The sequence below is a fragment of the Onychomys torridus genome, chromosome 10, assembly GCF_903995425.1.
Source record: "Onychomys torridus chromosome 10, mOncTor1.1, whole genome shotgun sequence".
Taxonomy (NCBI): Eukaryota; Metazoa; Chordata; class Mammalia; order Rodentia; family Cricetidae; genus Onychomys; species Onychomys torridus.
The window spans coordinates 70724358-70746357 of record NC_050452.1 but is presented as its reverse complement, the minus strand read 5'-3'; the positions used below and the strand labels follow the sequence as shown (position 1 = coordinate 70746357).

Sequence of the window (22000 nt, the reverse complement as noted above, 5' to 3'; positions counted from 1 at the left end):
GTTTCACAGGCCTGCCCTGTAGGCCATGTGCCTGCTAGCCTTTCTGGAGCAATCGTGTTCCTTGCCTGGACTCATTACTCTACTTCTGGAAGCCACTGGGTCTCTAGACCTGGCCCAGGCCTGGGTGTTGCTTGTGTCAGTTTTCTGTAGAGTGGCATAGAATTGTTCAGAGTATTTTCTCTAATCTTTTACAGTTTAAAAAATTGCTATTGTTGACTGTTGTTAATTTTTGCCTTTTCCTTTTTATACCAAATATGCTACTTGTTTGTTTCTTAAAGCATATGTGAAGAGTGAATTTTGTTTTTGTTTTTGTATTGGTCTAGCCTTTGGAGCTAAACTCTGTGTATGTACTTGATCTCACACAGGCTGTGCACTTCCTGGGTGCCTTGGGTACATCCCTGGCACTGACAAGTTGTGCCTTACAATCCTATTTCTGGAGAGACATGAAGGCCATCATCTTGCCATTCTAGATAAGGGTTCTCAAGTGTCCACCTGAATACCCTGCTTTGGCTGTAGTACCTTTTATTTCCTTTCTCTTGTATTTAGAGGATGCTGTCTGGGCTGATCTCTGCGTGGAGTCCTTGCTCCTCCACTGTCCAGGTTCTGGTTTGCTCTTTTGTTACTGTGGTAAACAACATGACCAAAAGCAACTTGGGGAGGAAGAGGCTTGTTTCATTTTTCACTTTATGGTCCATCAACAAGAGAAGCCAAGATAGGATCTCAAGGTAGGAACCTGGAGGCAGAAACTAAATCAGAGACCACAGAGGAACACTGCTTATTGACTACCTTCCTCTGGCTTGCTTACCTAGATTTCTTACACAACTGAGGACCACCTTCTTAGGGTAGCACTGTCCTCAGTGGGCTGGGCCTATCTTCATTAATTAGCAGTCAACAGAATGCCCCACAGACATTCCCACAGACCAATTTGATGTAGGCATTTCCTGAGTTGAGGTTCTTTCTTCCCAGATGTGTCAAAAAGACAATCAATATTAGCCATAACAAGTCTACTCTTCCTCAGCTTGACATACAAACATACCACTATTAAACCATAGCCTTTCCTTTTCTTGTTTGTCCTAGGATCTTATGTTGATATGAGAATATAAAATGCAGTACAACTTTAAAGTCCCACAGTGTTTAAGAAGTTTCATCACTTAAAAGTTCAGTGTCTTGGGGACTGAAGAGATGGCTCAATGAGTCTCTTTAAAAGTCAAAAGTCTTAATTCTGCGCTCCTGTAAAATCAGAGTTGAGTTAAATCATTATTGTTTCAAAAGGAAAGAACCAGGCTATAAAAACAATCACAGTTGCTGGGTGGTAGTGGCACATGCTATTAATCCCAGCACTTGTGGGCAGAGGCAGTCGAATCATGACTGGCCTGGTCTATAGAACAAGTTCCAGGACAGCCAGGGCTATACAGAAACCTTGTCTTGAAAAACAACAACGAAGTAATCACAGTGAAGGGAAAACCAAGTCCAGCAGTGTAGCTCCAAAATCTTATAGTTCAGTGTCTGGCATCTTGCTCTCAGACTCTTGGGGTTCCAAAGGACTTGGGCAGCTCCACTTTGACTCTGTCATCTGTAGCACACACAAGTTGTCTCCAGTTAGGTTCAGGCCAACTCCATTCCACACTTGCCTCTCTTCCCACTGTCCTAGTATCTCTAGTTTGCAGAAGTCTACTGCAACTGAGGCTGCATCTTCATCAGTAGCTCTCCTGGCCTCTCACCTGGGGGACTCCAATACTTCTACATGATACTAAACCTCAGATTCTCTCCATGACTCTTTCAGTCTTGGAGTTTCCACTGTAACTGAGGCTGCACCTTCGCTAATTGCCCCCCCCCCACACACACATACACACACTCTGGCCTCTCTTTAGGAAGATGCCAGCCCTGCCACACTGTGCCAAGCCTCCATCGCTCTTTATGACCTGTACATGCCTGAAAAACCAGTATCATGTAGGAGACACTTCCACATCCTATGCTAAAGTCTGCTGCCAGCTTAATGGGCAGCCTTGGTCCCCCACAATGGACCATAGTTTCTGTGTGTGACCCTAAGGAAATACTTGGAAGATTTCACCTCCATGATGCTGGTCTCTTAGACCACAGCTGATATTTTTAGCCCCAGCTAACCAGCATTGATTGTCCCAGTAAAGCAAAAGGTTTCACTTCAGTAGTGATGGTCTCCTGTTAATCACAGTTGTTCTTCAGTTCCAAGTGACCAGAAATCACAAATTCTTAATGAAAAATATCATATAAACATTAAAGGCCAGGCATGGTGGCTCATGTCTTTAATCCCAGCACTCAGGAGGCAGAGGCAGGTGGATCTCTGAATTTGGGGCCAACCTGGTCTGTATAGTGAGCTCCAGGACAGCAAGGGCAACACAGTGAGACCCTGTCTCAAACACAAACACACACACAGTCTTCCTCTCCCTCTCATGGAGTCTTTGAGCTACTCTCACATTTCTCTCTGACACGTCACGAGCCAGGCCTTCACTGTCTGCATTTCTCCCAAATTATCTTCCAACAGCTCATGAAGCCCTGAGCACTCACTCAATGGCTTTTCCAGCCCAAAGCTTCAAAATTTTCTGCCTTCATCCCATAAAACAGTCCAAGGCATTAAAGCTACAGAGTCAAGTCCATCACAGTACCAGTTCCTGGTACTAGTTCCTGTCTTAGTTAGCTCTCAGTTGCTGTGATAAAACACTGACCAAAAGTAGTTTGAGAAGGCAAGGATATATTTATTGGCTTACAAGTTACAAGTCCATCATGGAGGACAGCCAAAGCAAGAACTAAGTAGAGACCTTAGAGGAACACTGCTTGCTGCCTTCCTTCCCTTGGTTTGCTCACCTAGCTTTCCTCACAGTACAGGACCACCTGTTAAGTGGTGGTGTCACCCCAGGTGGTCTAGCCCCACCTCTATCAGTTAGCAATAAGGAAAATCCCCTACAGATGAGCCCATACGTTGTTGATTGTTTTCGTTCCCAAATAAGTCACACGTGGGTTATTCTTATTTATGAATGCCTGGCCTCAGCTTGGCTTAGTTTCTTGCCAGCTTTCCTTAAATTATCCCATCTATCTTTTGCCTCTGGGCTTTTCCCATTCTCTTACTTCTGTATCTTACTCTTACTCCATGGCTTAATCTGTAGCTGGGTGGCTGGCCCCTGGAGACCTCCTCTTCCCTGGCTCCTAGATTTCTTTTCAATCCCTCTTCCCAGATTTCTCCTTCTATGTATTCTTTCTGCCTACCAACCCCACCTATCCTTTCTCCTGTCTTGCTATTGGCTGTTCAGACCTTTATTAGACCATCAGGTGTTTTGGACAGGCACAGTAACACAGCTTCACAGTTAAACAAATGCAACAGAAACAAAAGTAACACACCTAAAAATAATATTCCCCAACACCCATACAGCAGTTGAAAGAGGCATTCCTGAATTGAGGTTCCTTCTTTCCAGGTGGGTGTGTCAAGTTGACAACCAAGATAAGTCTTCATAGTCCAGTTGTGCAGAGAGGCCAGAAAAACTGTTCTTTAAGTCACTGATGTGGTTAAACACATGGGACCGATAGCCCCATCTTCTCATGTCCTAACCCTAACCTTGAGCTGCAGTTATTTTCATAAGCTGACACTCCGCCTGTGCCTGTTTCCTTGCCTATGAAATGGATGGTGCTTACGTCTTCCCAAGGCTTCTGTGGTGTGCAGTTGAAGCCTGAGATGGACAGTAAAGCACCAAGCCAGCTAAGGAGCAAGTAGTGTTGATTTCACACTTATTTTCTCCTATTAGTGTCCCCTGAATCATTGCTTTCTGGTCAGTCTGTCTGTGGTCCTTGCAGTTGTCTGTCTTAGGGAACACTGGCTGTGGCTGGCCCACGCTCTTGAACGTGCTGTCTCCCAGTGGAGTTCTCCTTTTCTGTGCCCTTTCCTTGCTTTGGTTCCTGACTTTTCAGGCTTTGATGTTGCCACTTTCTTTGGTTTCTCTCCAGACCTTCCCAGGTCCTGATGCTTTAGGTATGTATGTAATGTAGGATTTTATGTTGCATTTTTAAACACATTGTGAAGATCCTGTTTAACAGTTGTGTTCATTGGAGTAGCTGTCTTGTTTTTCCCTTTCCTGTCGACCCATCCTTAGGTTGTTTCTTCTTTCTTACCCAGTAATCTGCAGATCCTGCATCTTTTTAGTCTATCATGGTACTCTAAATTTTCGAACATGCTTAAGTTTACATTTTTAAGTAATCTAATGCTTTGTTTCAGAATATTTTTTTATGAGTCAGAGTTGGGCTTAATGAAGTTACTTTGATTTAAGTATAGGCTTAGGCATAAGGGGTATGAGAAAGAGAGATGTCAGGAGAAAGTAAGACTCATCTAAAAGCATGAGCAGCCTTCTCAGAGGAGAGTCATGGTCATTGTAATTTTTAATTTTATTTCCCACTACTATTATTCCATAAACTGTTGCTTATTTTTACTAAAATTCTGGCATAACCTGGTGACTCAATACCTATAATCCCAGCACTTGGGGTGGGAAGATCATCACAATTTTGAGGACATTCTGAATGAGACCTTCTCTTCAAAAAATAGGACTTTAAGGGCTGGAGAGATCTCAGAAGTTAAGACACTGGCTGCTCTTCCAGAAGTTCAGGTTCAATTCCCAGCACCCACATGATGGTTTACAACTGTCTGTAATCCAGTTCCAGGGGATCCAGTGCCGTCTTCCAGCTGCACAAGGCACCAGACATACACATACACTGATGTATATACAGCCAAAACACCATACAAAATAATAAAATAATTTTTTAATAAAAAGCAAAACTTTAAAAATATTTTAATGATCAAGATCATTGTATGAAATTCTGAAAGAATTAATAGCATTTAAAAAAAAAAAGAAAGTTTCTTAAAAAAGAAAAATTTAACCAAACCAAAATAAAATTGGTTTGGTTTAGGGGAGATTGTTTGTTTGTGACAGGGTCTCACATAAACCATTCTAGCCATGAGCTCACTGTTTAACCAAGGATGATCTTGAACTTCTGATCTTCATGCCTCCACTCCTTAATTAAGTGCTAAGATTACAGGCATGCACAGCCTGTACTGGTTATGTTGTAGGTATCAAACCTAGTGCTTTGTTAAGCAAGCACTTAACCAAGAAAGCTGCATTCCCAGAACTCTTCTCCAACAGTAAAATTTAGACCCAACAGTAAAATTTAGACGCCAAACTGATGGTTGTATGGATATAGTTAAGTTTCATGCTGTTGTTGAGTTTGGTATTAGTTCTGTTTGTGGTGCTAGGGTACAGCTGAGCCTCACACATTCTAGGCAAGTGCTTTACCACTGAGTTGCATCTCCAGGCCTCTTCTCACCCTTTACTTTTCATTCTATGACAGGTTCTCACTAAGTTGTTCAGACTGGCCTTGAACTCAGGATGCTCTTTCCTCAACCTCCTGAGTAGCTAAGATTAGAGACCTGTGTCACCATGTCCAGCTCTTTGGGTGTTTATTTTATTTTCCCACAATGTTGGATTTATCTTCAGTGTTTCTCTTTTGTGGGTTCTGTTTTATATGTCATTTCAGAACAAGTGTGTGGATAGTAAACATTTCAAGTTCTTGTGTGTTGGCGTATTTATTACTGTCCACATTCACAATGAATTCTAAATTCAAAATAATTTTATCAATTAAAGGTGTGCACTACCACCACCAGGTTGTCTTATATCTTTTAAGACATATCTTTTCAACTGGATTGTGTGCCTTAAACATTAAATATTAAGAACAGAAAATGGACAAGGCATGGTGGCACATGCCTTTAATCGCAGCACTTGGGGGATGGGGACAGAGGCAGGCCGACCTCTCTGTGAGTTCAACACCAGCCTGGTTGTACATAGTCTATTCCAGTCAGAGCTACATAATGAGACTATCTCAAGAAAGAAGGAAAGAGAGAGGAAAGAAAAATGGAACACTAAGAGAGCTAAGGCTGTAGTTCAATGGTAGAAAGCTTGCCTGGCATGCACAAGGCCCTAAGTTTGTCTCCCCCTCACCCCTGACCCAGGACCAAAATGGAAGGAAAACAGAAACCAGTAAAAGGACAAAGTGCCTACCCCATGTGTATGTTCAGTCTATCTCCTCTTGTGTTTCCTGTTAGCTTAGGTAGGCCATCCACTGGCACTCAGTGACAGAAAGGTCTAGACCTCTCTGTGACCACAGCTGGGTAAAGCAGGAGAACCCTGACCACTCTGGACCTTGGCTTGACTCCAACTCTTGTGTTTGGTCAATCAGGGAGTTGGATGGTGTCCTGTTCCTAGTGGCCTCTGAATTCTCGGACTGTACTTACTCCTCTTTCCACTTCCTCTCTCCGAATAGAAATTGCCCCCACTTTGTCCCCTGTCTTCACTACTAAATAACCCCAGGAACAGGCTTGTGGCCAGTAAATGATTTACATGACCTTACTGGGGAGACAAGTTAGGTGGATGCCTGAGAAGTACAGAGAGTGTCAAGCCAGGAGTGGTGGCTTACACCTCCGATTCTAGCACTTAGGATGCAGAGGCAGGTGGATCTCTGAGTTCAGTACTAGCCTTGTCTACATATAGAGTTCATAGCTACGTACTGAGACCCTGTCTCAAAACAAAAAAAAGTAGATCAAGTTTCTATACTCCACATCAGGTTTTCTGAAGAATTGACAGAACTTTTATTTTCCCATTTCCTGGGGCAAGGGATTGAAGGAGCTCTTTCTGTGGGAGCCTCGCCTATCTGTAGGTGATCAGGCTCCCACCTGATTCAGTCTTAATTCTGTTTTGGGAGTTCCCAGCTATCTATGAGTCTGCCTCATGGTGGTGGTGGTGGTGGTTGTTCCACACAAGGAACCTTTATTCCTTCTGCTCTTTATTTCTTCTTCCTCCTCTCAACTTGGCCCCGTGAGTCCTACTTAGGTCCCTTTTTCCTTCCTTTTGCCCTTGTTCATGGTGAAAAGGCTGTCTGGGCAGGACATTAACTACATCACATTCTTTCTCTGTAGATAAGACATGTATTGCTGCAGGTCTCTTTTCCTAAGGCTGGATTACTTCTTTTGAGACAGCCTGAGTAGCAGGTGGTTGGTGAGTGGGCAAGTGGCTCTAATCACCTCTGTCTCTCTCCCTCCCTCCCTCCCTCCCTCTCTCTCTCTCTCTCTCTGTATCTGTCTCTCAAGCTATTTCCTCAGGAGATGCCTTCTACAAGATATTCTCATACCCAGAAACCCCACCTGTGGTCAAGGGGCAGCTGGGACGGAAATGTGAATCTTGTTTCCACAAAGACCCCTCCTTAGCTCCCCAATGTCTACTATGATGGAGCTTTGGGTGTTTTTTTGTTTGTTTGTTTGTTTTTTGAACAGCCATTGTGGGCTTTAGGGGTCCCCAACTGACATTGATCCCTGTCCTTCTCTTCATGGTTCTTTTGCAAGGACGGAAGGATAGGCTATCACCTCCTTCAAGGATACCTAGGAGCACCAGGTCTCTTTCTGCGCCCCACCCTCCCTGTTTCAAGCTCATCTACCTCAGTCTATTTTCATTCTGAATTCTCCTTTAATTTCTACATAGAAAGACCTTCCCAGAGCAGCCTCTGTGCACCAAGTAGCTGCTTAGCTGTTCCCACCCTGCAGTCCCAGAGGATAGCAGTGGTAGTGCTGCACTCACCGTGGGAAGCAGTATTCTGCCTTTGAGTTTCTTGCAGCTGGGGTAAAATCTAGATCAGATAGTACATGGCAAGAGGGGAATGCGTCAAAGAATGTGCAGGGGATAGAGGAGAGGCAGGAAGTAACATCCTGTGGCCTGGTTCCCTAAACAGTCTCTGTTGCAGACAAGAAATTCTGTTTCCTATAACAAGCATGTCCTCCACTTGAAGGTCACAACCTCCCCCACATACACCTTGGAGTCTGGACAGCAGTACCTGTGTGGGGGAGATTCATATCAGTTACTCCTGACCCGTCTGCCCCGATGCCTCACCTTCTGAGTCTTATCTCAAACCTGACTGCTGCAGATGGTCACCTTTCCAGGGTCTTAGTTTCTTGTTTGTGAAACTTTGCAGGCACCTGCTCTTGTCTCACGGATGGCTCAGACCCATAGTCCTATGGAATGAATGCATTCTGCTGTTTTTGGTCCTCAAATGAAGCACACCTGAAGTATAGGTGTGCCTCAGACATCTCGCTCCCTGGGGGTCCATGACCTTGATCACACCTTTCCTGAATACACCTGAGTCCTCTAGCCAGAGCTAAGCACAGGACTACATACCTCACAAAGATGCAGACTCTGGCTAGAGCACACTATAGCTCACAGCTTACAGCCATTTGGCTAAGTAGGTGTCAGATGAGGCTGCTGCAGTCCATTCACAAAGGTCACTAGGTACATGCAATTTTTAAAAAATTCTTTTCTCATATATTACATCTTGACCAGTTTCCCCTCCCTCCTCTCTTCCTATGATTGTTTGAAAGAAAATGGCCCCCAAAAGAAGTGGCACTATTAGGAGGTGTGGCCTTGGAGGAGTGTGTGTCTGTGGAGGGCTTTGAAGTCTCATATATGCTCAACCTGTGCCCAGTGAGTCAGACTACTTCCTGTTGCCTGTGAGTTAAGATGTAAGAACTCTCAGCTCCTTCTCTAGCACCATGTCTGCCTGCATGCTGCCTTGCTTCCTGCCATGACAATAATAGACTAAACTTCTGAACTGTAAGCCAGCCACCACAGTTAAATGTTTTCTTTTATAAGAGTTAAGATGCTTCCCAACCCTTCTCCCCTGTCCCCTATCTTTCGTCTCCCACGCAGATCCACTCCTCCTGTTTCCCTTCAGAAAAGGGCAGCCCTCCTAGGGATATCAACCAAACTTGGCATATCAAGTTACAATGAGACTGGGCACATTCCCCTATGGAGGCTGGATGAGGCAATGCAGTAGGAGTCCCAAAACAGTCAGAGGCCGCCTCTGCTTCTACTGTTAGGAGTCCCAACCAAGCTACACAACCATAACACATGCAGAGGACCTAGGTCAGCCCGTGCAGGCTCCCTGATGCTTCAGGCTCTGGGAGCCCCGGGAGCCCTGGTTAGTTGACTCTATGGGCCGCTTTCTTGTGGCTCCTACAGTCCTTCCTCCCTCTTCTGTAGGGTTCCTTGAGCCCCATCTAGGGTTTGCCTGTGGGTTTCTGCATCTGCTCTAATCAATTGGTGTGTGTAAATTTGTAAGCATTCCTTAGGGAATGTTTTCTTAGGGACATTTTTTTCTATTAAAGTCTGCCTTATCTCTTATTAACTTAATCCAGATTTCTTTTGGTTAATAATCTGGTATTCCAGCTTATTAAATATCTTCCTCTAATATCTAACATTGACTAGATTTTATTTAATCAAACCAGAATTTTTCTCTTTTTAAAGATTTTTTTTTATGTGAGTATTTTGCTTACATGGATGTATGTGCATCATGTTTGTGCCTGGTGCCCGAAGACTCCTTGGAACAAGAAGCAAGATGGTTATAAGCTCTCATGTGAGTGCGGGGAACCAAACCTGAGTCTTCTTCAAAAGCAGCAAGTATTCTTATCACTGAGCCATCTCTCCAGTCCCTAGAACATTAGATGGCAAGTTAGTTATATTTCCCATGACCACTGATAAATCGTTGCTGATTTCTGCTTTAACCTAACATGTTTATTTTTTTCTTGTTGCTTCCATTTTTGGTACTGAGTAGGGTTGATGGCACAGAATTAACATTTTCTTTAATCCTTTTTTTTGTCATGTCTGTTTTGCAAGTTAAATGTTCTTACTTTACTGGTTACAAATTGCTTAAATGAATGCATACATTTTCAAAAATCCATAGCTGATATTAGTCTGCACCTTGCCCTAAGATTCCTCCTGTCTCGCTCCTGTCCATCTTCCTAACCAGTCTTTCCATAGTTGTTTGAAAGGAGCTCTTCTTCATTCTTGCTCTGTAATGTGATTTAGTAATAATCTATTTTCTGATCATTTGGCCAGTGTCTCCTGTTTCTCATTTTTGTTTTGTTTTTGGAGACAGAGCTTCACACAGAGCAAGCTGACTTGAAAATCTCTGTAGCTGAGGTTGACCTTGAACTGATCTACCTACCTCTACCTCCCCAAGTACTGGGATGATAGGCCTCTACACTGCATCCAACAGATGTGTCTTAACAATGCACTGCCTCACCTCTATATCATTTCTTTTTATCTTTTAATAAGGTATTTCAAGAAATTTGTTCTCTTTCAGTTGTACCCCCCCCTTTCTTTTTTTTCTTTTTCTTGTTTTGTTTTTTTGAGTCAAGGTTTCTTTTTGTAGTCCTGGCTGACCTAGAACTCGCTTTGTAGACCAGGTTGGCCTTGAACTCACAGAGATCCACCTGCCTCTGCCTCCCGAGTGCTGGGATTAAAGGCGTGGGTCACCACCGCCCCGCCTTCTTTTTAATGTGTGTATATTTGTATGCTCCATGTGTGCAGGTGCCTGAGAAGCCAAAAGAAGGCATCAGGTATCCTGGAGCTCAAGTTACAGCTGGTTGTGAGCTGCCCAGCATGGGTTCTGAGAACTAAACCTTTGGGTCTCCTGGAAGAGCATTGTGTACTTTACAAAGGGGCCATCTCTCTAGCCCCTTTGTTTTTATCTGATCATTTGCTTTCCTGGTCTTCCATCCTTCAGGGAACTTACTTTTAAATTCTGACTTCCCTTGTCCCTCCCTCTGTGCAAGTCTGTCTCCATCTGTCTTCCTTATTGGCTTCCTTAATTCTGATACTTTAATTTGCCTTTAAACTTAAACTCTCACTGGTAATTTCCTCAAATGATCTTTGAGAAAGTTTTTTTTTTTTGTCTTGAGTAGTTAAGGTGCCCAGTGTTTTTAGCTTCAGTGAATCTGTTTACTAATTTTAGAAGTTGTGTTGTATTTTTATGACTGTAATGTGTTCTTTACTCAGTATCTTATGTTTTTAATTCTTTTTCTATTTCTTGTGATTTATGATACATATTTCAGTTACTTTCCTTTTTAATTCTTTTACCTGAATTTTCAGAAATTTGAATGAACCCATGTTGGAGATGCTTTGTCCCCCAGAAGCAGATCTCCATTTGCATTGCATTAGGACCCAACAGTTAACTCCACTTGTAGATTTCCATCCAACACCTGTACTCTGACTCTGGAAAACAATGGCTCATCCAGAGCACCCATCTAAGTGTCAGGCCAAGGCTTTGCTCATGGCCTTTCTGTCAAGAACACCTCTGTTTCCTTCACAAACCTTGGTCAGCACAGGACTTGTCTGGACAGGGACAGCCACTTAAGAACACGAAGGACTCAGTGCCCTTGACAAATACAGACACATAACTCTCATGGTGGCTAAGTTAAGAAGACCAAAATTGACAGTAGAAAAGACTGAGGTAGAAATCCTCGTACAGTGTCGTTCTGATTTCAGAGACCAGCACTCATAGATGTAGAAATGAGTGCTCGTCCAGGAGAAGTCAGAGTTGGCAGTCCTGACCTCATACCCTTTCTCTTCCAGGTAAGCATCTGTCTGGAATGCAATAGCAGCAAACTACGGGGCCTGAAGCGGAAGTGGATCCGATGCTCAGCCCAAGCAACAGTGCTGCACCTGAAGAAATTCATCGCCAAGAAGCTTAATCTCTCCTCCTTCAATGAGGTAGTCATCAGCCAAAGAGCTGGGATGCATCCTTCTTTGCCTGTCTTGTTTGTTAAAATAACAGTCAAAGACACACACATCCCTCTTTTTTATTTTCCAAGACAGGGTTTCTCTGTAGTTTTGGAGCCTGTCCTGGATCTTGCTCTATAGCCCAGGCTGGCTTCGAACTCACAGAGATCCGCCTGTCTCTGCCTCCCGAGTGCTGGGATTAAAGGTGTGCACCACCACCACTGCCTAGCTGTTTGGAGATTTTTTTTTTAAAAAAAATTTATTTAACTTTATTTAATGTGCATTGGTGTGAAGACATCAGATCCCAGTGAACTGGAGTTACAGATAGTTATGAGCTGCCGTGTGGGTGCTGGGAATTGAACCTGGGTTCTCTGGAGGAGCAGTCAGTGCTCTTAACTGCTGAGCCATCTCTCCAGCCCCTGGAGATTTTTTTTAAATGTTTTTAATTAGATTTATTGAGTGAGTGAGTGAGAGAGTGTGTGTGTGTGTGTGTGTGTGTGTGTGTGTGTACACACGTACGTACGTACGTACGTACGTACACATGGGCGGTGATAGTTTGCAACAGTCAGTTCTCCCTCCACCATGGAAATCCTGGTGATTAAACTCAAAAGTTGTCAGGCTTGGCAACAAAGTGTCCTTACCCACTGAGCCATTTTGCTGGCCCCTTATATAGAAATTTGTTTGTTTGTTTGTCTAATTTATTTACTTCATTCTGTTTATTTATTTACTTTTGGTTTTTTGAGACAGGGTTTCTCTGTGTAACAGCTCCTCAGTGCTGGGATTAAAGGCATGTGCCACAACTGCCTGGCTCATGCCCAGATTTTTATGTGAGAACTGGGATCTGAACTCAGGGCCTTATGTAGAGCAAGTACTTTTAACTACTGAGCCATCTCCGTAGTCCCAGAACTTTTGATTTTTAATTTAATGAATGAGTGGGTGGTGGGTGGATGAATGAACACATGATGGATGCGACCTTACAAATCAATAGCTGAAACCCAAGCAGACGCACAGACCCAGAGCTTGTTGTGGGGCTCATGGCAGAGACTCGTACGTACATGTGCTCAGAACCCCAGGCTGGTGTGGTACTTGAACAAGAACAGCAGCAACTGGTCCTGCTGCACCAAGGAAGGGTCAAAAGAGTTCTGAGGCTGTGTGGAAGGACTTAGACACACAGACCCCTGTCAAGACAGATGGTCCAGTAGGTTGCAGCAGGTACATGTGAGTGGTGGTTGATAATAGTTTGGAGAGTAGTATATACAGCTGTGCTAGCCATCGAGCCTATATCCCAGCGGGAGCCTGTGGGTAGACCCTACTGGAAGAAGGTCTTGGCAGATGTAGCATCTTAAGGATTTTGAGATGAAACATTTCAGATTGTCTGCTAAGCCTAAGCCCAGGGATAAGCATCCTGTATTAGTATGTAGGAGAAGAAGATTTTAGACACAGGTAAGAGGAAGCAAGAGAGAACAAAGGCAGGGACTGCAGTGACCTGGCCACAAGACCCTAGAAACCATAGGGCAAGAGGATCTTCTTGTACTCAGTATGCCTCAAGTCCATGTGCTGAAAACTCCATTTCAACCCCATGGTGCTGTGGGAGGCAGGGCCTTGGGGATGTGTTTAAATCATGACTGGTACCTGGGGAAATCTTTCTTCGCTCTATTATAGCTTGCAGTGACAGCAAGTGCTTACATTATAACCAGAATTCCAGCCTGTAGCGTATATTAGCTGTTAACCAGTTATATTAACTGTTAATTGTGTTATATTAAAATATGTTAATGTTTTGTTATATTAATATATTAACTTCATCAGTTGCCCAGTCTGTGCTGTTTAATTATAGCCACACTGAAAGACACTCCTGGCAGTCATGCCACAGTGCTCTTCAGAGCTGTGTGACCCAGGAACCAGGGTTTTGGACTGTCAAGTTGCCCAATGCTCAGCCCTGAGCCAACCACATGAGTGGTTGGGAAGGAGGTGGCAGACACAGAATGAGGATATAACTTGATACTCACTACCAGGAGCCCACAGGAAAAAGAAAAGAAAGTCTAGATTTGGTTTATTTGGGGAATAAGGTAGAGGAGAGACTTGGACCCTGGGAAGGTAAAGATGTCCATCTTGACTTGAAGTGGCTTCTATGGCTGTACAGAGCCAGGAACATCAGGCAGTTGAAGGGGAAGCTGGCTGCCTTCCATGTGCAGGAACATTTCTCCACGAGCGCCAACAAGAAGTGAAGCATTTCCATTGCAACTGGCTATCAGCTCATGAGTATTCCAGGTGGATCTCACACGGCTCTCAGAGCCCTGCAGTCCCTAATGCTGTGTGAAGTGTGGGGAGCATTGTCATGGACATTGGATAAGGAAGGGGGACAAGCACTAAGGGCAAGTCATAAGAACTGGGTGAGGGCATTATGCCTTGCTGGGGACAGGAGCTTATATGCAGTTTGTGTATCACAAGGTAAACACCACTTAGTAAAGATGACAGCAGACAGTTGAGCTTTCATGGACCCAAAGGCTGGTCTGTCTACAAGAAACACACATTCCTTATGTGGCCTGTGAGAACAGCCTTTGTCCTCTGCCTAGAGAGATACCAAGACCATCTGGGTCATTGATCACACACTTAAGGAAATACAAATTTAAAAAACAGTGACTCCGCAGGTGTGGCGGCTGGAAGGGTCTGCTTGCAGCCGAGACTGTTAGGCCTTTCAGAGACATTTCCATCATGTCTGACACTCAAGAAGCTACCAGCCAACTCCTGGATATAAACCTTCAAGAGAACAAGAAATCTGTGCCAGTGATGGAAAGTGGCATCAAAGTGAGTCTGAGCATCTCCAAGTCTCTATTGGAGCCACGGTACCTACTGGCTTTGAGCAAATAGCTGCAGATGAAGTCAGAGAGAAACTGAAGTCATCATGCAGAATCAGCAAAGACCAGGGCAAGGTATATTTTGACATTCCAGTGGAAAGTCTGGCTCAGGTTCATTGTCTGAGATCAGTTGATAACTTATTTGTGGTTGTTCAGGAGTTTAAAGATTACCAGTTCAAAAATACGAAGGAAGAAGTTCTAAAGGACTTCGAAGAATTGGCTGAAAAGCTCCCATGGTCCAGCCCTTTAAAAGTCTGGCAAATTAACACGAGTTTCAAGAAGAGGAAAGCAAAGCACAGAAAGGCAAACCAGAGTGCAGGGAAAGAGAAAGGCCAACTGTGGACCGGGAGACAAAGCAGAAGAGAACGGTGATAAGAAGCTTACCAGCAGCGCTTCAGAACCACACATCTTGGACTATTATGAAAATCCAGCCATGAAAGAAGAAATATCAACCTTAGTGGGCGATGTCTTAGCATCTTGCAAAGATGAGACTGGCAAAAGCTTCAGAGAAGAAACTGAACCACAAGTCCAGAAGTTTAGAGTCACCTGCAACGGAGCAGGAGAGAAACACTGCCTTACCTGCAGTGAGGCTGCGAGGGATTTGGGGGGTTCTGTTCAAGAGTATTTTAAGTGGAAGGCTGATATGACCAACTTTGATGTAGAGGTTCTCCTGAACATCCATGATAATGAAGTCATTGTTGGCATTGCATTGACAGAGGAGAGTCTCCATCGAAGAAATATTACACATTTTGGACCTACAACTCTTAGGTCAACGCTTGCCTATGGGATGCTGAGGCTCTGTGAACTTAAACCTACTGATGTAATAGTGGATCCAATGTGTGGAACAGGAGCAATACCAATAGAGGGGGCTACTGAGTGGTCTCACTGTTACCATATTGCTGGGGACAACAACCCACTGGCAGTGAACAGAGTAGCAAATAACATCTCATCTCTGTTGACTAAGAGCCAGATAAAAGATGGAAAAACATCCTGGGGGTTGCCCATTGATGCTGTTCAGTGAGATATCTGCAACCTCCCACTGAGAACTGCTTCTGTGGATATTATTGTAACAGATAAGCCATTTGGAAAAAGGATGGGCTCCAAGAAGAGAAACTGGAATCTATATCCAGCTTGCCTTCGGGAAATGAGCCGTGTCTGTAGACCAGGGACAGGCAGAGCTGTGCTGCTTACTCAGGACAAGAAATGTTTTACCAAGGCATTATCTGGAATGGGACATGTGTGGCGAAAGGTCCATACAGTCTGGGTGAACATCGGGGCCTTCATGCTGCAGTTTATCTTCTAAAACTCCTCAAGCCTTTGTTCATCCTTCAGAACATGATGGAGGAAGACATGCTCCTTGGTAACGCAAAGAATGAAGACGACTGTGTATTTATAGTTCCTAATGCTGGACGTGTCAGCTTTGGGGAAAAATACAGACAAGTAACTTAGCATTGCAGTCTTCGCTTTGTTAGCAAGGTGACTAATGGTACTTCCTGAGAAGCCTTGGCTTCTAAGTTTGAGAACACTTTAGGTCACATTTTGTCACCTGTGAAGCCTAATGTTCTGTAGTCTAAGTTCTTTATATCACCCTCAGAAACTAAAGCGTCCCTCAAGACCTAGTTTACCATCTGCCTTAAAATACACACAACCAAAACAGGGCGAAGGTGCTTTGTGTGACTAAGTGTAATAAGACATTACTAAGTAGTCCAAGTGTCAGTAGATGACATATGGGACCAACAAGCCAAATTAAAGGAATTTTTCTTCTAGTATACATGTCTTACTTTTCAAAGCCCAATAAACAAGTAAATCCTGGGGGAAAAAAAAAAAAAAGACAGTGAGACATCACCATGCACCTCCTCAAGCACCCATGTGCAGATTATATAATGGCAAGTGCTATCCAGGTGAGCCTGGAGAAGTGGGGAGCCAGTGCTGGCCAGATACACCTATAAGCATTAGACTTCGGATGAGGAGACGCAGAACCACAACTAGGTGCAATGGGATTAGGCCATTATCAGGAAGATGGCAGCCAGGTGGCTCCTCATCTGAATGAAGTAGTACAGGATATATAACCCATACGCCATAACAGTCTAGTCTCTTTGGGAATATGTCTATGTAAGATGAGGCGAGAGAGCCTAAAACTGTTCTCTAAGTAGTAAAGTCTATTAAATAAGTGAGAAAAAGGCCCAGAGCACATTTCCCTCACTGCATTGAGGACAGGACAGCTGGAAGTATGGGACAGTGGGCAGGGCAGCCATGGTGAAAGCGTAGGCTAGCAGGTGGGTGTAGGTCAATCCCTGCAGCTGTACGTGAAGAAGGCCCTGTGTGCTCTATGTGGATAAGGGCCTATATGCTCTGTGCGGACCAGGCCTTGTGTTTTGTCTGAAGAGAAATTGTCTTGTGACTTCTTTGGTATACCTTCCTACCGTGCTGTCTGGTAACCTGGCGTCACTGCTGTAGCTTACTGAACTGGTGATGGTGGCTAGGCCCTTCAAGGGTCAGTGGGTAAACACAGGAATTTATGTCTCACTACCACTTAGAGGGAGGACAATGGCTTGAGGTACAGTCAGTGGGATCCAGGGAGAGGTGGGACAGGGCAGGCCTCACTGATGTCACAGCAGCCAGGCTGAGCCTCTTGGGACCACTGCAGCACAGGAAGTAGCCCACTCTATCTTTGACCCCTGAAGAAGTTCTGGTCTTAATAGAAATGCTCCTTTTCTGTTATACCTCGTGTTTGCAGCTGGCTTCTACATTGGCCAACGCAGGTAAGTGAATAAGCAGGCAAGCTATATTCCACATGACTGGGGAGGGGTTGTTCATATTATCACTGTTGGGGCCTCTTTCTAAAGATAGGTTGAATATGTACCTAATTGAAGCCCCTTCTCCCACCAGCTGGACATTTTATGCAACGAAGAGATCCTGGGCAAGGACCACACGCTCAAGTTCGTGGTTGTTACAAGGTGGAGATTCAAGGTGAGACTAGGTGGTTCTCTTTTTGTTTTGTTTTGGTTTTTTGAGACAGGGTTTCTCTGTGTAGTTTTGGTGCTTGTCCTGGATCTCGCTCTATATCCCAGGCTGGCCTCAAACTCGCAGTGATCCACCTGGCTCTGCCTCCCGGGTGCTGGGATTAAAGGCATGCGCCACCACCTCCTGGCATGAGACTGGATGGTTCTTTTGAATGCCAGGTTTTAGATAGACTTTAAAAAAAAAAAAAAAAAAAAAAAAAAAGATTTATTTATTTATTATGTATACAGTGTTCTGTCTGCATGTATGCCTACCCACCAGAAGGGGGCGCCAGATCTCATTACAGACAGTTGTGAGCCACCATGTGGTTGCTGGGAATTGAACTCAGAACCTCTGGAAGAGCAGCCAGTGTTCTTAACCTCTGAGCCATCTCTCAAGCCCTTAGACTCTTGATCCTTACTTGCTATGCATGTCTTCTGTTTGCAGACACTGCTGTGGAACAGCTGTCTTTCTTGAATCATCCACCCAGCCAGGGTCTTTACTCACCACCCCTCTCAATCCCCTGAGTCCAGGGGACCAGATATGGTAGCGCCACAGTTGGAGCAAACTCAGACTTTTGGGTACCTTCTGAGTCTGGAAACTGGTGTTGTGGTCCCTGCCCAGTCCTGGAATGCAACTCTCCCACCTCTACCCATGTTGCTTCCCAGGAAGAAGGGGACGGAGACAACTGGGCCAGCCCAAGACTGGGATGACCAGTAGTTGATGCTGGCCAGGACAAGGGTTGGAGAGTGTAAGGAACTGCATAGGAGAGACCAGAGCTAGTTTGGTAGGCAGGGGGAGCAAGCTGAGGTTCTGGCTGCACAGGCTCTGTCACGAGCCCCAAACACCCACACAGGTGACCACTGGGTTCCCTGAGACCAATGGCGATTACTTCCTGTCCCCAGAACTGGATTTAGTTGTGGCGCTGCTGGTGCAGTGTGTGCCTGTGGAGTGAGTGCACAGTCTAGGCCCCTTGTACCTCCTCAGGCACCTTTGTTTTTGTCTTGCAGAAGGCGCCCCTCCTGCTACACTACAGACCCAAGATGGACTTGCTGTAAGCCCAGCCAGACTCAGCCCACACCCACTGCTCTACACGGCAAAATGTGCCGTGGAATGTTGCCTCTGGGTGCCATGTGGACCAGATTTCTGAATAGAGAATATTTATAACTTTTGTATGAGAGAATCCACTCCCAACAAGACACTACCAGCACGCGTTTACAGAGGATGAAAACACTTCGCAGTTCGCTCGTCTCTGCTTCAGGTCTACAGGCCAGAGAATAAGTGAAATGGTGACGACACATTTCCACACTCGCCTGACATACAGCACCTCTGCTTGCTTTCCAGGTCTTGAGAATCTGAGTTCGTTTTGGTTTAATTCGTGGATTAGGTTTCATGATAAGCCTCAAAAATACTTGTACTTTCACTAAGTCCTTCCTAAGTTATTGAAAGTCTTTTCATGGTATATATTTGTTGCCTTTAGCTTCCTGAAGACTTAAGAGATATATAAAAATTTAATTTAAAGCGCACCCAAAGAGGCTTGCAGTAATACTATTATTTAGCCGTGGTATTTACTTTCCTACCTTCTAGAGTACGGCAGAGGCCCACTCCCAAGTTTAAGTCTTGTGCTATGTGTCCTGGGATGATGGCCTGTGCTGGCTAGTCAAGGCAGGACCCTTCCTTACCCCCAGTGTCATGTGGCTGCAATCCTGGCACCCTCAGGAAGGCACACTAGAGGTGATCTGGCCTGCAGCGCTGGCTTGTGGACAGTTCCTGAAATAGTTTTCCTGGGAAAGGCTGTCACTGGGTTCCTGCCTCTCCCTTTTTGTCTTCCTTCTGCTGGCAAGATGTGGTGGTGGCTGTCTGTCAAACAGCGCAAGCCATCCTGTGAGGAGGCCTTGCAAAGACACTTGGGAGGTGGCCTCTAGCCTTCCTGGTAGTTGGTATTTGCAGGCTTGCCTTCCTGCTCGTGGGGTTAACATGCATTCTTTGGGTCCTTTTTCAGGCCAGGTAACTGAGCAACCTGTTAAGCAGAGGTTGCTTTTTTGGTCACAGACAGGATACTATTTGGTAACCTCCCCTTTCTCATGTAATCTTCGTTGTTGTTGGGTTAAAGAATAAGATGCCAGCATATCCAACTTGACTCTCCCTTAAGGGGTAGGAAGGCAAGAGTATGGAGAAGGTCCTGTCCTGGGGTTCCCAGGGACCTCTCAGTCCGGGGGCCCTCTTACCTCTCCCACTTCCTGCCCTTCCAGGCCCTATGGGAATTGTAGGACCCTATAATCCTAGAAGTACCTCTGCTCTTGGTGGGCGGATGAGGATCTTAATGTGTCCCTTAGGCCAAGCTTTCTGAGTCTTCGCCTTAGCAATTGGAATTTTTCTTGACTTTGTTTTGAGAGTTGAGCTTGGGTTTATCAGCCCCCACTTTTTCTTCCACTCCCTCTTTCAGTTACACAGTGCCAGAAGCAGCGACTAGTGAGACATAATGTTACTAAGGATAAAACATCCAAATTAACTGACTCTTTAATGTATGCCCTTCTAAAATAAAAGCAAGCTCTTTGTTTGGAATTGATCAAAATTCTCCTCTCTATTTAAGCCCAGGACTGTTTGGATTATTCAGTTTCCTGAGTTTGCTATTCATCCAGATCCTTTCTAGAGTTGCTATACAAGGGTTTGTGCGTAAATATTACCTGTCTACCTCAGAACACAAGTGCTGCTGAAGCATCCGGCAAGACCGTGTTCTCAATGCAGTTACATTAGATCTAGGTATTTTCCCATGTGGTGAAATTAAAGAAGTTCAACAGTTAGAAGCCTCCAAATTAAAATAAAGTTAATTTACAGTTCAGATCAAACTTAGAATGGCTGTATAATCTCATGATATATATTTGTAACTTTGTAGCTACTTTTAGAATCACTTGACTTTGCTATGGTGCTAAGTTGATAGATCTAAGTATTCAGCGAGGCGGACATCGGATGTCCTGGCTGGGCGCCACTGCCCCAACAGCTCTGCTTCTTCTGTCACCACGTTAACCTGATAAACCTCAGCAGCAAAAATACCTATTTTTCTAAGATTCCATCATGCGCCTGTCTGCACTGCAGACAGGTTCCCGATGCCCTTCTGCCCTTTGGTCTGACCTGTAGCCTTACCTCGCTCCTAGATGAAGCAGAGTGAGCTTGCGTCAGATGGAAGTTCCCAGGCGCCTGTTCCACTCCTGCCAAGCTCCATGTGACATCCAAGGCCGAAACTTTATTTTTCCAGCATGAACACTAGGATCAGTGAGTGACTGGTCCTGTCCAGCTTTCTCAGCAGGCGGAGCTCCTGTGAAGTTGTTTTCATTAGCTGCCGATGCTAGAAATCGGGTGTGACCAACCGGCAGCCCCGGGACCAGACTCCCAGCACGTGGTCTCGCCCAATACCATTTTCACGAAAATAGAAAACTCAGATAGAATATATAATATTGAATTTAAGACTTGGGGGGTTAAAAAAAGAAAACTTAACTTTATAAAATTATTTATTCTATTTTAAGCCTTCTATCATATTTTCCCATCCAGTTGTTTGGTTTCCGTGGTCCAGCTTTATTTACAGGCATATAAGATAAAATTGTGAGATGTTTTGCAAGCTTCTTTTACTTTTTTGTAGCCTTTGGTTTATATGTTTTTATAGGGATGAAAAGCATTTTTATGCTTTTGTGCAATAGGTTCCAACATGCATTTATTAGAGTGTTTAAATTGTGATCTAGCATCGATTCTACTAAATTGAAAGGGAATATAGGTGGAATTTCAATATCTGTGCATTCAGCTATTTGGTTTTGCCTTTTTTGCTGTTATTATTATAAGAATGCTGTTACTGGGAAAGTGTGTGTGTGTGTGTGTGTGTGTATGTGTGTGTGTGTGTGTGTGTGTATGTGTGTTCCATCAATATTAAAAGATAAGCAGCCAGGAAGGAAGTGATGAGGTTGCACCATGTTAGGCTTGTGTCTACTGTGGGTACACCCAAGTTCTTGAGCTGAGTCTGTGGCTGAGCCATCTTGGGGGTTGTGATTTCCTTGTCTCCACTGATGAACCTGGCAGTGCTGCCCTTCACAGGCTTGCTGGCCTCTGATGCCTGCCCTGGCATCAGAATCTTTGCAGGCTGGTATGCTTTGTTTCTGAGGGCATACAGGGTGGTGTATCACAGTGCTCTGAAATGTATCATTAGATTAAATGTTCCAAGAATGAGCTAGCTGGGTTCTGCTTTGTGTATGGATATTGAATATGCTTCTAAAACACTGAATTTAGTGCAGATAGCAAAATCAATCTCTCTCTCTCTCTCTCTCTCTCTCTCACACACACACACACACACACACACACACACACACATACAATGTCTGTTTCCTCAGGAAATCATTTAAACCCCAACACATCACATGTGACCTTAACATGAAAACAGAAGTTTTCTCTGCCTTGATATTAAATGCACCAAGTAGATAAACTGGGATAGATAGATTAGAAAAATCCCTGAGCTGTACCGCAGTCTGCGGATCTCGGGTTCCT

General features: G+C 44.4%; 1 protein-coding gene and 1 pseudogene across 1 annotated transcript in view; both read left to right on the top strand.

Annotated features, from left to right (window-relative positions):
• Positions 1-21334, top strand: part of Pcgf3 (polycomb group ring finger 3) — a 49959-nt gene extending 28625 nt beyond the window's left edge. The window contains exons 9-11 of the mRNA XM_036200790.1: positions 11469-11606; positions 17360-17440; positions 18481-21334. Of these exons, the coding sequence (XP_036056683.1) occupies positions 11469-11606; positions 17360-17440; positions 18481-18528 (267 nt within the window). The 3' untranslated portion in view covers positions 18529-21334. The remainder of the gene's footprint in view (positions 1-11468; positions 11607-17359; positions 17441-18480) is intronic.
• LOC118592102 lies at positions 12530-16282 on the top strand (annotated as a pseudogene).
• Positions 21335-22000: the final 666 nt, after the last annotated feature.